Here is a 13,592-nt window from a genome sequence, read left to right as displayed (position 1 = left end):
TGAACAACTTTAGATGACATAATCTTTGGATTCTTTACTTTTGCTCTTACTTCTCACTGTACGTTTTTCTCTCTGTTCGCGCTTTCAATTTTACTAGTTTTAGTTCAAGATACTTTCGAAAGGTGTTTTTTTTTGGAAATTGATATTCGTGCTTCCTTTTTTATGCAGGCGTTCTACTTTGTTCATTTTTTTTTGAAATTTTATGAACAAAATGGAGCGCTTGCATAAAAAAAAAAGCGCAAATATCAATTTCCTTTTTTTTTCACACACATTATGTAACTTAGGGGCTGCTATTGGACATGGGTGTTCAAAGAAGTTTCGTAGTACTGTAGTATTTATTTGGTGAACCATCAAAACTGTAATGAGATCAAACTTTAACGTTGTTTCACACTTAGGGGCCAGCGAAAGGTTTGCCTGATCGATAATTTCAAACCTCTAAAATTAGTCGAAGTGCACGCAAGTTAATTAAGACATCCGGTTATAATAAAAAAACTTAATGTTGTTTCCCTTAAATCACTAAGTGAGTTTATGTTTGATTCCACGTAATTTGGTAGTACTTATAATGATATATGATGTGTACACTTTCGAGTTTCGATGCGATGTTTCATGAAGGGATCAAGATCCTATCTAGTTCAACATTTGGACGTCTAATTTCGGTCATTTTGGACCTTTTTTCCGGGTCCACATAAATAATCCAAATTATGCATATTTAAGAGATCGTTGACAACTTTGACCAAGTCAACAAATTAATCAGATATCGGTTGATATGAATTCAAAAATGCATTTATCTTGAGGGTAAATGAGTTTAATGGGTTTTGCAATCCAGTGTTTCGCACTCTTTTTTCTCAACAAACGCATTTTCGGTTTTCGGTCAGTTTTTACTTGGTTTCGGTTCTAGAACAAGGAAAAAGTTATTCGGTTCAGTTTCGGGTGACTGAAATTTTAAGCGAACTGAACCGCAATTAAATGGACCGACTAGGATCGAACCGAACCAACTATATAAACCAAGGTTTTTTTTATATCTTTATGTATTTTACGTCTATATATTTCAAAATTTTCTTAAATTGATGAGTTTGGGCCATTTGGCCCACTATCAAATTTCATATTTTGCCCAACTACAGCCCATTTCGGGCAGACCGAAATCCCCGAAATGATTAGAACGCGAACACTTTGGATCGTTTACGTGAGCCTGGGAAAGGGCCCAAAATGGCCTGGGAAGGGGCCCATTACCACTCTCTCTCTCTCTCCGACGAGCTACCTTCCTCTCTCTCCATATTGGAAACCCATTCCCCCTACGCCACTTTCAATTCACTCTCCATTTCCCTCCGATCAAACCCAGATTTGAGACCAAAACCTAGAATTTCACTCCTCGTTTCTCTGACTTTTGAAGGTACTTGTTTTCCTTCTCAACTTTCTTGTATCTTGATATATTATAACTGTTTCAACGTACTTTTCGATTAGGGTAAACGGGTATTGGTATCTATACACTTGGTTGGATGTAGTACTAAAACTCCAGGCTTTTCTGCTCGCTTTCATTTCCTTTGTTTCTCATATTTATCCACCTCTATGAGGTACTTGCTATGCGTAATTACGCATATTTAGGCACTGTTTGGTTTGTGGATTGATCAAGGAAAGCCGTCGCAAGTGGGTTTAAAGTGCTGCACATTCTAATTTAAGGGTCCTCTTAGGTGATAACTCGATTTGCCCTTTTTTTTTTCGAAATCTCAGATGTACGGGCTAGCTTACATTCACATCGACTAATCCTGGGAGCCCAATACTACCGTCCACTTGCGGGGAGCCCAATTAAAGCTGGAGCAATTGCTTCGTGTGTACTGACCCCAAATGAGTTAATAGCAGAGATTTCGAACCTGAGACCTTAGGAGGGAGCAAAGTCAGCAAACCCCTAACTCTCAGGCCTTAACCCCAGGCCAACCCCTTGGGGTTCAATTTGCCTATTTTTATTGACTGTTTGAGGCTTCTTAAGTCAATTTTTGTTTCCTAATCTACTGGAAATGAAAGGAGTGGAAGCTATGGCTCTTGAATTTTTCTTGTTTTTTGGTTCATTATGTGGGCTAGTTGATTTTAGGTTTCCTGTGGGGTTAGAAAGAAGAAAGCAGTTGTTAAATTGAATGATTGATGAAATACTAATCCCCAAATTCACATAATGTGTTGGCGAGGGTGCTAAAGCTAGTGTAAAGTGTCTTTCGAAATCATCTCAAAGTACTGAAATTAGCAAGAGCGACGATTGAGAGCGGGAGCGAAGGTACGGATTATGTGCCCTATCTGATAAGCCTGGTATGACCTCACCAGCCACATATATAGCTATTGACAGTAGAAACCACAGACAGTCGTAGTTATGTGAATGGTTATTGCTTTTGGTTTGTTTTATCAAGATCAACTATTTGCTATTATGACCCACTGCATTTTCTTGACCATGTATTGACATGAAGTGTTTCATAACGAAATACTTGAATGCTCGCTAAAAATTCTTCTCTTGCAACTTGAATTAATGCATATTGAATAACTTGTTTGAGGCTCTACAGCAATATATTCAATGGGTCTTGATTTTTATCATAGTCTCCATCATCGTATTGTGAAGTAGTCAATTATACTAGAAATGTCTACTTATATTTGGTTCATCAGTTATTCACCAATTAGTTTAGAAATTATTGTAAGGGCAAATCCTGTTATTTGTTTAGGGAATAGGAGGTTTGGAGATTTATGTGTATAAGTGTTGCTGTTTTTGATGGGTCAGTTTAGGAGACTTGAACTTGTGTCTCTTTATTGGAGAAATGTGGTAAGTTGAGACCTTTTACTGTTGTTGCTGAGTGTTTCCACTAGCACCTGGCTGTGCTTTAGTTAAATGTTTTATCGATGGAAGCATGAATAATTTCTTTCAAAGTCCGAACCAAATAAGTGTGGACCAATAAAGGAACTGTGATGAACCAGGCCCTATAATAATGCTTTGAAAAAAAGATCAAAGGGCCTTGAGATTGTGATACAGAGCATAATTGGGGAAAAAAGGATTTATAAGCATCCCAAATGGTTTAAAGGCTAGAGTACTTTATGTTATATATAAACATAATAACTTCAAAATAGTCTTTATTTAATTACTTTCAGCTGGAAATCTGAATGTGAGAATGAATTCTGCAAAATTGGCAGCTATGGAATGCTATAACGCGGATAAAAAAAAGAGATGGTATGCGATAACGGATTTTGCAAAGCATTGGTAGTTAAGGAGGGTCTAACCTTACTAGTTGTAGCTTGAATAAGTTTTGTTAGTTTATCTATTTCTTTTGGTTTACTATCAAGGTCAGTTTGGAATTCCAGATCGAGAGATAAAAGGCGTTCATTCGTTGCTCGGCGGACGGTGTTGCAATGACATAGGCTGCATGCTTGGCTATGAAGATACATTATCGAAGGATTATATGAACTTGCTTCTTGATTGCTAAGAATACATACTTCACACGGCCTATGTTACATGGACTCGGGTGCGGGTGCGGGTGCAAGTCCAAGAGTCGGACCTTCCTAAACTTAAATCTTAGGATACGTAGATATGTGTCCCCAACTCGGGTATGGGTACGAGGATACGTCCTGAACTCTTTATTGTATTATATATTGCATAATTTTCTCAGATTATGTTCCGTAAACTATGTTTACAAATGTAGTTAAACAAGAAAGGGTTAAACAAAATTATGTTTTTGCTATTTCCCTATTTATTGTCTATGTGAAATACTCGAAATATCGCTTTTCTAGCTGATTTGATAGTCCTTTTCTGTAAGTATCTTGACAGTTAGAGGATCCGAGTGTCCAAAAGGATACGGGTGTCGGACACATCGACACGGGTACTTGAGCCAAAATCAAGGATCCATGTAACATAGCACACGGCACTTCTTCCTTTCTTTCAAGCCTATTAGCGTATTTTGGTTCACTAAAAGGTCTATTTTCCTTTCGTGCTGAATTTTCTGTTCAGGAATACATGTGCAAATTCTAAATCTGATGATAGTGTTTTTTTCCTTTAGATGTTCTGTCTTTTTTTTTTGTTTAGAGTACATGTGCATTATATTTTGTGTCTAAAGCAGATGCATAAGTCATGCTTATTAGATGGGTATGTACTAATAAGATGACTCAAAGTTTCTTTGTGGAAATGCTAGTGAGCCACCGGATATGGAAAGCAGAATGCAAGATTTGCTGATCTTCAAAAGAAAGGTTTTCGTGAAAATTACTGGTCTATCCAATTTATTTTCCCAAATCAAGGGAATGCATGATTTGCTGATCTTGGTAACTTTGTTCTTTCTAGAAATTTGTTCAATAAAATGAGGACAACAATGGGGAGTGGTTAATGACAAGGAGAAACATATGGTTTTGCTTGCAACCTTCTTGTTCCCGCATGTATCAACAAAGCGACTTAATCTCGATATCTTGTTTCTCCAAACCTGTATATGATTGCATCGTACTACTTGCATATCTTCTCTCGTGTATCTCTTTTAAGGTCTGTCATAATTCTTCTTTCAGCATACTGCTACAGCCTTGTAAGATGGAAGCAAAATTCTTTCGATTTCTCAAGATTGTAGGCGTTGGTTTTAAAGCCAGAGCTGAATCAGAAGGCCGCCTCTTGTACCTGAAATTGGGATACAGCCACGAAGTTGAATTGACAGTACCGCCTGCTGTTCGTGTTTTCTGTTTCAAACCCAATATAGTTTGCTGCACCGGAATAGACAAGCAAAGGGTTCACCAGTTTGCTGCTGCTGTTCGGAGCTGTAAGCCTCCAGAAGTTTACAAAGGCAAGGGGATAATGTACGTTGATGAAGTTATAAAGAAGAAGCAGGGAAAGAAATCAAAATGATCAATCGATGATTGTTCCAGTAAGTCAAATCGATGGTCCGCTAGTGTTTTTCTTTTCATTTTTGGGGGTGCCGTTTTTCTCATTGGAATTCAGTGAATTAGGAATCATGACCTTAGGAATCATGACCTGAGTCAGAACTTTAGAGCATTTGATGACGTAGTTGTTAGACAATGTGTGGAACCCTCATCGGAAGTTGCTTGTTTTGAATTACGATGCTCTTTCTCTTTTTTTTGTTTGATTCAGGCTTCAAGATTTTAGAAATGAGTAATTACCAAAAAAAAAAAGATTTTAGAAATGAGTAAAAACCGATCATTGAGTAGGCTCGAAGAGTGCCCATAAAAACTCTTCCCATAAAAACTACAATGCGGGATAGGCGTTACCATTACATCAAAAACGGAAACTCTACTTGCAAATGCACGGATACTTTACACGCATTTATACACACTCACTACCTGAGGTTTCCATTTTATTTGAGTGTGCAAATGCGCAACTAGCATTGTAACTTCAAAATTCTTTATTTTATTTATTTTTTGGTTTTTTTGAAGTGTCAGTCGAAGAAACAGGTTTGCCCTGCTTAAAAAGTGCCTAAACAAAATGGTGTTGGAGACTCTGCGGTCCATTTAATGGGCTGGAGAGTCCAGTTCAAGTCGTTTTTGCGCCCTCCCTGGCTGATCTTGTGAACGGTCAATCTTGATGATCGCGACTGTTCACAGTTCACACTTTGGATCTCATTAAGATCATGAATTACCAAAAATTAGTTAAATAGGATTTTGGAACACATATGATGAAAATAAAAAGATTGTAACACTGAATTGTAACCCATTTATCTTATTTGTTTGAAGATAAACGTGTTCCAAAATAGTACTAGTATTATTCATTGGAAAATGTAACCTTATTTAATCACCTGCCTTACTCCTATAAATCAATGGAATGCTTTATCGAAATGCCTTATCACTTATCAGCTAAAGCTAGAGTTCGCAAGATTAAATTATTTGATGCATCTAAATAAGTAAATATGCCTAGGAGGAGTCCTCGTAGTAGATATGTATGGTTGAATTTTAACTTCCACCAAATTTTTGTGACTTAAAATAACTTAATTGTTTGGGTTCATATAATGTTGCGACGTGTCTTTAGGCGAGGGCACAAGCTACTAACTCAACAAAACAAAATTATGAGCACAAATGTTATGAATTTCTATACATGATTATGCTCTCGAGGAGATTCAAGATGATGCATATTTTATTGAATCAAATAGGTGTGTATATTGTAGCACTTATCAAATTCAAGGCCGCCCTGACATGTAATCTATTCTGGTCGAAATGTAGATATTGACTCTATGATCACCACACGTTATCAACTAGCATTGAAAATTTTGTTCAAAAAAAAAAAAAAAAACTAGTATTGAAAATGGAAGTACCGCTCGGTCTCTCCTAGTGAAATTAAGGTGAACAAAAATCGGATCCATTAATATTCTAAGATTATTTTTTGGCACCAAACACCCAGAGGTTTACACAAAATAATGGAGTATATCTTTTTTTTATATAGAAAAAGAAACTACAACATGATCTTTTATTTTTTATCTTTTATTTTTTATTTTTTATTTTTTTATCAAGGGATATACTGCAAAATAATTTAGGATGACAATCATTTTCATGGGTGCAGGACAAATGGAAGTGGTGGACCAGCAGAAACCGACAGCTAGTGCTAATAAACAGTTAGATTCTTAACGTATTTCTTACTACTTTTGTATACAAACGATTCCTATTGGTTATGAGTAAAACGTAGGACCAGTTCTTGGAAAATCAGTGGTAAGGTTACCCTACTTCTACTTTCCATAAAAAAAAAATCTCAGTTCCACTCACGCTCCATTCACAGTTCCACTAACCTCCCCTGACTACATCGTCCGCGTGCGTAAGCGCGAACGAGAGTAAGAGATGAGTGTGCGTAAGCGCGAGCAAAAGTAAGAGATGTCGGTGCATAAGCGCGAGCAAAACCAGGAGATGCGTGTGCGTAAGCGCGAGCAAAAATAAAGTAGGAGAGAGTAGGAGATGCACGTGCGAAAGTAGGAGAGCAAACGTAAAAATGCCTTTTAAAAACATCTCTAAGATGTCGAAATTTGGGAAAGTAAAAGTTAAGCAAATGAGTGTAGAATGAGAATTGTGAGAGCAGTAACCTATGGGAGGTGGCTTGCCGCAGGTTACCAATCGAACTGCACGGGGTGTAGTCTGGCCATGTTCGGCTTCATTTTGGACCCACTTTGATGATCAAATTTGTTCATGTGGTAGAACATGTTGATTAGAATAACCATGAAAAAAAAACAAGTTGATCGTATACCATTGACATATGAATGAAGAACATTTATCTGTTATAAAATGGGTTTACGATCCAGTTTGCCGAATTCATTTTTTCCATAATAAATCTTCTGTGTTTTGGTATTGATCGGTAGCAATCGACTTGGAATTTTTACTCGGTTGTTCTAATCAATGTGTTTTACCATATGAACGACTCCGATCATCGAAATGGATCCGAATTAAGACAAAGAATGACCAGAATGCAACCCGTGCAGTCCTGTGGGAAACTTGAGGGAAGCTGCCTGGAACATATCAATGTCTTCTAAAATCGTCCGAAACAAATCAAAATTTACGAGAACAATGAAACGTTGTAGGTCTTTTTCGTTAAGATTCTTATTTTTAAGTATTTATTAAGTACAGTATTACACAAAAACGATAAGGTGAGCGCAGCCTGTGGATTGAGAACGCGAAGAAAGGTCTGACTTATGGATTAGTTTACTCATTAGAAGCTCCCAGTATATCCCGCTGCTGACTGCTGTAATCTCGCTCATCAAGAGAGAGAGAGAGTGGTCCATATCCCACAGCTATAATACTCTCTCTCTCTCCCCCCATCTCCTCGCCTCATTCCCTCACCAAAACCTCCACACACAGCGCCATGGACGGACGCCACAATGCTCAAGCCAACGCCGGCACCGCCCACGGTGATGGCCCAAACGGCCGGAGACTCCCAGACTTCCTCCTGAGCGTGAACCTCAAGTACGTCAAACTAGGTTACCACTACTTGATCTCCCATTTACTCACTCTCTGTTTCATACCTATAACCGCCGTAACGCTCCTCGAAATTTCGCAAATGAGTTATACCGATGTCCGCCTTCTATGGCTCCACCTCCAGTTCAATCTGATCAGCGTTATTATATTCTCCACCGTTGTAGTTTTTGGACTGACGGTATATATAATGAGTCGGCCTAGACCGATTTACCTCGTGGACTACTCGTGTTTTCGCGCCCCCCATGATTGGGCAGCGTCTCTTCATGCTTTCATGGAACATTCTAGGCGCACCGGGGACTTTGATGAGTCCTCACTTGAGTTCCAGCGTAAGATTCTTGAGCGATCAGGGGTTGGAGACGAGACTTGCGTGCCCGAAGCGATGCATTTGGTCCCTCCCAAGCCGTCCATGGCGGCTGCCAGAGACGAGGCCGAGAAGGTCATGTTTGGAGCTTTGGATGCTTTGTTTTGTAATACTAAAGTTAAGCCCAAGGATATTGGTATTCTTGTTGTGAATTGTAGTTTGTTTAACCCGACGCCTTCATTGTCTGCTATGATTGTGAATAGGTATAAGTTGAGGGGGCATGTTAGGAGTTTTAATCTGGGGGGTATGGGGTGTAGTGCAGGGGTGATTGCGGTCGATCTCGCGAAGGACTTGTTGCAGATTCATCGGAATACTTATGCTGTCGTCGTTAGTACTGAGAACATTACCCAGAATTGGTATTTTGGGAATAAGAAGTCTATGTTGATACCCAATTGTTTGTTTAGAGTCGGGGGTTCCGCAGTTCTGTTGTCTAATAAGTCTGTTGATAGGAGTCGAGCCAAGTATAAGCTTGTTCATGTTGTGAGGACGCATAAGGGGGCAGATGATAAGGCCTTTCGCTGCGTTTATCAAGAACAGGATGGTGCTGGAAAAACTGGGGTTTCGTTATCGAAAGACCTGATGGCAATTGCCGGTGGTGCTCTTAAAACCAACATTACCACATTGGGTCCGCTTGTGCTCCCAATTAGCGAGCAGCTTCTGTTCTTTGCTACTCTGGCGGTTAAGAAGTTGTTTAACAAAGGCGTCAAGACTTATATCCCGGATTTTAAGCTTGCATTTGATCACTTCTGCATACACGCCGGGGGAAGGGCTGTGATTGATGAGCTGGAGAAGAATTTGCAGCTCCTTCCGGTACATGTGGAAGCTTCCAGGATGACTCTTCACCGATTTGGAAACACTTCGTCAAGTTCCATTTGGTATGAACTGGCGTATATTGAGGCCAAGGGGAGGATGCGGAAAGGGCACCGAGTCTGGCAGATTGCATTTGGGAGTGGTTTCAAGTGTAATAGTGCAGTATGGCAAGCACTTCGAAATGTGAAGCCATCTTGTAATGGTCCATGGGAGGATTGCATTGATAGGTATCCTGTGAAGCTAGTCTTGTAGCTCAGCCAAAAGGGTTAGACTCGTCGATCAGAGTATCGCTCTTCAGTTCCTTAGTTCTCTGTCTCACTCTCATTTTCACTGTGTAGCTTCGTTTGATCATTGAAATGTGTTCTTGTTTCAGTTTTGCCTTCGGGTGTAGAGATCACAAATCACTATTACTCGTGTGTAGATCACAATTTGATCTGTTGATTTGCTGATCTTGTACTGTACTACTACGACCTCTGATGCTTTCCTCTCATTGCTTATTTCTGATTGTGTAAGTTGCAAAAAGCTGAGCTCCCTTTTGGTTGGCAATTCCATTGGCAAATCACACATTTATTTGTATCCCGTTCTTTAACTGACTTGTAATTCCTTTTTCACTTCTATATATAAGCATGGAGAGTCTGTATAGGACCAGAGTGGAAGGAGTCGTTTGTAATTGAGAGTTGAGCGATTTTAATCGAGGTGACAAAGGCAATTGGTAAGGCTAAGTTCAGGAGTACAGTCGGTCAACCGAACAATCGATCTGGCATCCATCGAAAGCTGCTGGTTCATGTGGATTTTTGCAAAGTCGGTCTCTGGAATCCATCGAAAGCTCCTGTCTCGATTGTCTACAAGGCAATGAAAAGAAAACAGATACATGTGCACAAACAGGCGGGGTTTTGATTTGATTGCAACGTTTGGTGGGTTTCCATGGTCGCACATGGTCTAGTATTTGTAAAGCTCATGCCTTGTCTGTAGAAAGGTTACATCTTGCGGTGAACTTCAATGGAGACTGGATTTATGATGACATTTGAACTTCAAATTCATTTTTCTTAATGACAGTCGGTATTATTAACTTTTAATGATCATGTGTTCAGCTTCTCGTCAAAATTTTCTAGATTAATTATTCGTCTCGACAAGAAAAATCAGAAAAGTATAAAGTTATGGACCGAAGTTGAAAAAGCTCAAACAAGACGACATTAGAGACAAACAATATAGTTATTTGAAACTTTTGTTGTCTTGAGTGAACTTTTTAGTGCTTTCGGTCAATTTTTTTTATTTACTTTTTGGATTCCTCTTGTTGAGACGATTGATTAATCCAGAAATATAACAAAAATTCATAATTAAAAAAAACTACAGCACGTCATTACATAAAATAGAAGACAAAACTGGAGGGGGAAACAACACCCAATCAATTCTGCAGCAAGCGAGCGAATATCAGAAATAATAGCCATAACTTCGCAGGTAGGAACTAGCTCAGAGACGCTCAAAGAGATGAGCTGGGCATTGTCATTCTCGATAGTAGTAGAGTTTATGTCCATGGCTTTGGCGAAGAGGCATGCTTCTCTTATGACAGAGGCCTCTGCAAGGAAAGCCGAATTAGTTGAGATCTGAAATCTCCTTCCATCAATGAGAGGACCACGGGAGTCTCTCAGAATAATACCACCCCAACCTCTACTGTGTCCACAATACCAAGAAGCATCACAATTGAATTTAAGGGACCCACCGTAGGGGGAGTCCAGCGGGCAATAGCTAAGGAGGGAGGAGGAGGCTGTCCCTGGCAGCCAGAAGAGAGACATTCTTTAGCTGAAACGAATTCATTGCAGGCTCCAAAAGCACGGGTCACTGTGACATACGGGGAGCTACTCACAGATTGGAACACCAGTTCATTCCTAGCCTTCCAAATATACCACTCAAGGAAGATGGCCTTCGCAAGAAAATCAGACTCCAAAATGCCCCCATCGATTTGCTCTTTAACGTTCATGGACCAGCCCCCAACTGATCCAATACTATTAAGGAAGAAGCCAGCAGCAAGAGGGCTAGCGAACCATACTTTCTTTGCCCATTTACAGAGAAAAAGAATGTGTTCGCATGATTCAACAGCTTTCCCACACCTTTGACAAAATGGAGACACTGCACACTTCCTCTGCATAAGATTCTCCTTGGAAGCCAGCCTATTGCGATATGCCTGCCACCAGAAAATGCTTCAATTTAGGGGGAATGTTGAGGTTCCAAAAGAATGGGCCAGGAACAGTGGAAGAAGAGGGCCGATCAGGTCTAGAGGCAATGTAATCATTCCAAGCCTTGTGGTATTCCCTTTTAACCGAGTAATTACCAATATCATGTAGAGCCCAAATTGTAGAGTCTGCGCCCGCTAACTTAGAAATAGGAATACTGATGACATCTTGCACCTCATTTTCTGTTAACACTTGTCTGAGCTTGGCAACTCTCCATTCACCAGAGAGGGGATTGATGAAATCAGCTACCTTGTTTGTAGAAACCCAAGGAGGGTTGGGGGATTGAATGCAGAAAGAAGGGGAGGAAGGCACCCACTTGTCAGCCCAGAAGTCCACAGAGACCCCATTATGGATTTGCCACCTAATGCCTTTAGACGCGTCGAGAAAACTGTTGTTAGGAAAGTAAAGAGCCTTCAGAAAACGAGCCAGTAGGCATTTGGGTTGTTAATGAGACGCCACCCCTGCTTTGTCAACAGGGCAAGATTAAAACTTCTAAAATCTCGAAAGCCCAGTCCTCCTTGGCACTTGGCCTTACAGAGATCATCCCCATTAACCCAATGAATTTTTGCATCGTCTGGAGAGCCAGACCACCAGAATCACCTCTTAAAGCACCCTCATTTTTGGTAGCCTTTGATTCTTAGTTTGCTAGCCGAGTGATCAAAGCATTGCATCCTTTTGCATGCGCGGGCGCGTGAGCTTCCCCAATTGCCAATATTGCTGCGTTTGCGGTAGCTTAGACCCAAGTTCCATACGGGATTACTTCAATTCTATCCCCAACTGTGAGTATTTTATAACTTGATCAAACTAATGAGTACTGGTTTCACTCTTGTAAGATCTTTTCGTAGCCTTTATCCTAATATTTAGCAGCTTTGGATTGCGTATCTACATATATGCAGAACTTATGTTCAAGATATTACTTAGCTGTTTATTTGTACTGGACTGCTCTATGGCCTTTTACTTCACTATCACTAGCTTTTTCCTCTTCCTGTTGGTTACCGCCCAACCGTCCCAAATAGGAGATCGGGTGGTCAATCCTTGTGGCGACGAGTGCGTGATGGCTTAATAGAGTAGATTTGCGCATTCTTTCGATGGTTAGCAGGCTGCTTCTTAATTCTACATAAAATGTTGGTAGTCATCATGACTCATGGATCAAGTGTTTGTTGGGTTCCTCTGTAGAAAGTTTGCTTTAATCTTTCTCTGTGTGTCTGGTGTTCAAGTATGACAGATGAGAGGAAAATTTGCCAAAACGCACATCGACTTGCAAATTTTGCAAAAATTTGTCTTGGGAACTTTGGTTACGGGCAGGACCTCTCGCTTGAATGAAGTGTTCATGGGACTTAGTCTAGTGTCAGAACACATTAGGAGACCTGAGACCTCTCGTCAAAATCTCCTTGTTTTTAGGTGTTTCAGTCTAGCAAAATTTTTTTTTTTTTTTGGGGAATGTAGGCTAAGTAAACTTGACGACCAAGTAATCTTGGTGGCCAAATGTTGGACTCTCTATTTGACCAATTGGTCATGTAGGCTAAGTAAACTTGATGACCAAGTAATCTTGGTGGCCACATATTGGACTCTCTAGTTGACCAAGCAAGTATAATTTGCTTAAAACTAAATCTCTATGCCCCACTGGCAAAAATTGAACTTATGGCAAGCCCACCGCAGTTAAATTTTTTAAAATATCCTGAAGGATTTGCTTGAAAAGAACCTGGCGTATATAAAAAAATGATTTTGGCACTAAATGTCACATTTTAGAGTGCATTTATGAGAAAGTGGAGTGCAAAAATCTTTGCCATTTAATTTATGGTAGAAGCTTATTCTATGATCACTCAAGGCAAATGTATGATAACCGATTCTTCGAATTTATTAGTTCTTAGGATCTGCAACGACAAATATGCTGGAATAGATCTTTCAAAAGTAAAATGCACAAGAAATTGCAACAGAAGCACCCTTTTATTTATTTATTTTTATTGACCTGATCAAAGACAAAGAAACAGCCCTAAGACGACAAAATCGCTAGCAAGAAGGGCATCTAACTCGGGCGGAATACAACCCAGTTGAAAAAACATTCTCCTATTAAGACTACTCGAAGCAAGCCAGTGCACTTCTTTGTTCTTCGCCCAGCAGCACCATTCAAACTTCCATTTCTTGAAGCCGGTCACACCTTTATATCCTCCACCAAAGCACTAATCTCCCAAGGACATTGATGTTTCGAATCATCAATACAACTGATTCTCCTTGCAGTCTGATTCAAATATAGCCTCAGAAATGTGTATAATTCCATAGCAGAT

The 13,592-nt window shown here is 39.8% G+C and overlaps 3 protein-coding genes across 7 annotated transcripts; 2 read left to right on the top strand and 1 right to left on the bottom strand.

Annotated features, from left to right (window-relative positions):
* The first annotated feature begins 1,142 nt into the window (after positions 1–1,142).
* On the top strand, positions 1,143–5,056 carry LOC131332528 (large ribosomal subunit protein uL6m). Of its 5 annotated transcripts, none has more exons than XR_009201674.1 (2): positions 1,143–1,390; positions 2,700–3,467. XR_009201674.1 is itself a non-coding variant. In XM_058366831.1 (2 exons), the coding sequence occupies exons 1-2, from the start codon at positions 1,207–1,209 to the stop codon at positions 3,450–3,452; spliced, it is 324 nt and encodes a 107-aa protein (XP_058222814.1). In that variant the 5' UTR covers positions 1,143–1,206; the 3' UTR covers positions 3,453–3,467. The 5 variants fall into 5 exon arrangements, 4 of the variants coding, with proteins under 4 accessions (XP_058222814.1, XP_058222815.1, XP_058222816.1 ...); XM_058366831.1 differs by having other exon boundaries at positions 3,313–3,467; XM_058366832.1 differs by lacking the exon at positions 2,700–3,467 and adding an exon at positions 4,516–5,056 and having other exon boundaries at positions 1,233–1,390.
* Positions 5,057–7,494: 2,438 nt separating this feature from the next.
* Positions 7,495–9,665, top strand: LOC131332527 (3-ketoacyl-CoA synthase 4-like). Its single transcript, XM_058366829.1, has one exon. The coding sequence runs from the start codon at positions 7,793–7,795 to the stop codon at positions 9,326–9,328; it is 1,536 nt and encodes a 511-aa protein (XP_058222812.1). The 5' UTR covers positions 7,495–7,792; the 3' UTR covers positions 9,329–9,665.
* A 135-nt stretch (positions 9,666–9,800) lies between these two features.
* Positions 9,801–12,388, bottom strand: LOC131333011 (uncharacterized). Its single transcript, XM_058367311.1, has 7 exons — positions 12,266–12,388; positions 12,123–12,189; positions 11,782–11,881; positions 11,323–11,695; positions 10,937–11,258; positions 10,478–10,847; positions 9,801–9,918 (listed from the first exon to the last, which is right to left on the bottom strand). The coding sequence occupies exons 1-7, from the start codon at positions 12,386–12,388 to the stop codon at positions 9,801–9,803; spliced, it is 1,473 nt and encodes a 490-aa protein (XP_058223294.1).
* Between the last annotated feature and the right edge of the window lie 1,204 nt (positions 12,389–13,592).

Source organism: Rhododendron vialii, chromosome 7a, assembly GCF_030253575.1.
Source record: "Rhododendron vialii isolate Sample 1 chromosome 7a, ASM3025357v1".
NCBI lineage: Eukaryota > Viridiplantae > Streptophyta > Magnoliopsida > Ericales > Ericaceae > Rhododendron > Rhododendron vialii.
This window is presented reverse-complemented; position numbering and strand designations above follow the sequence as displayed.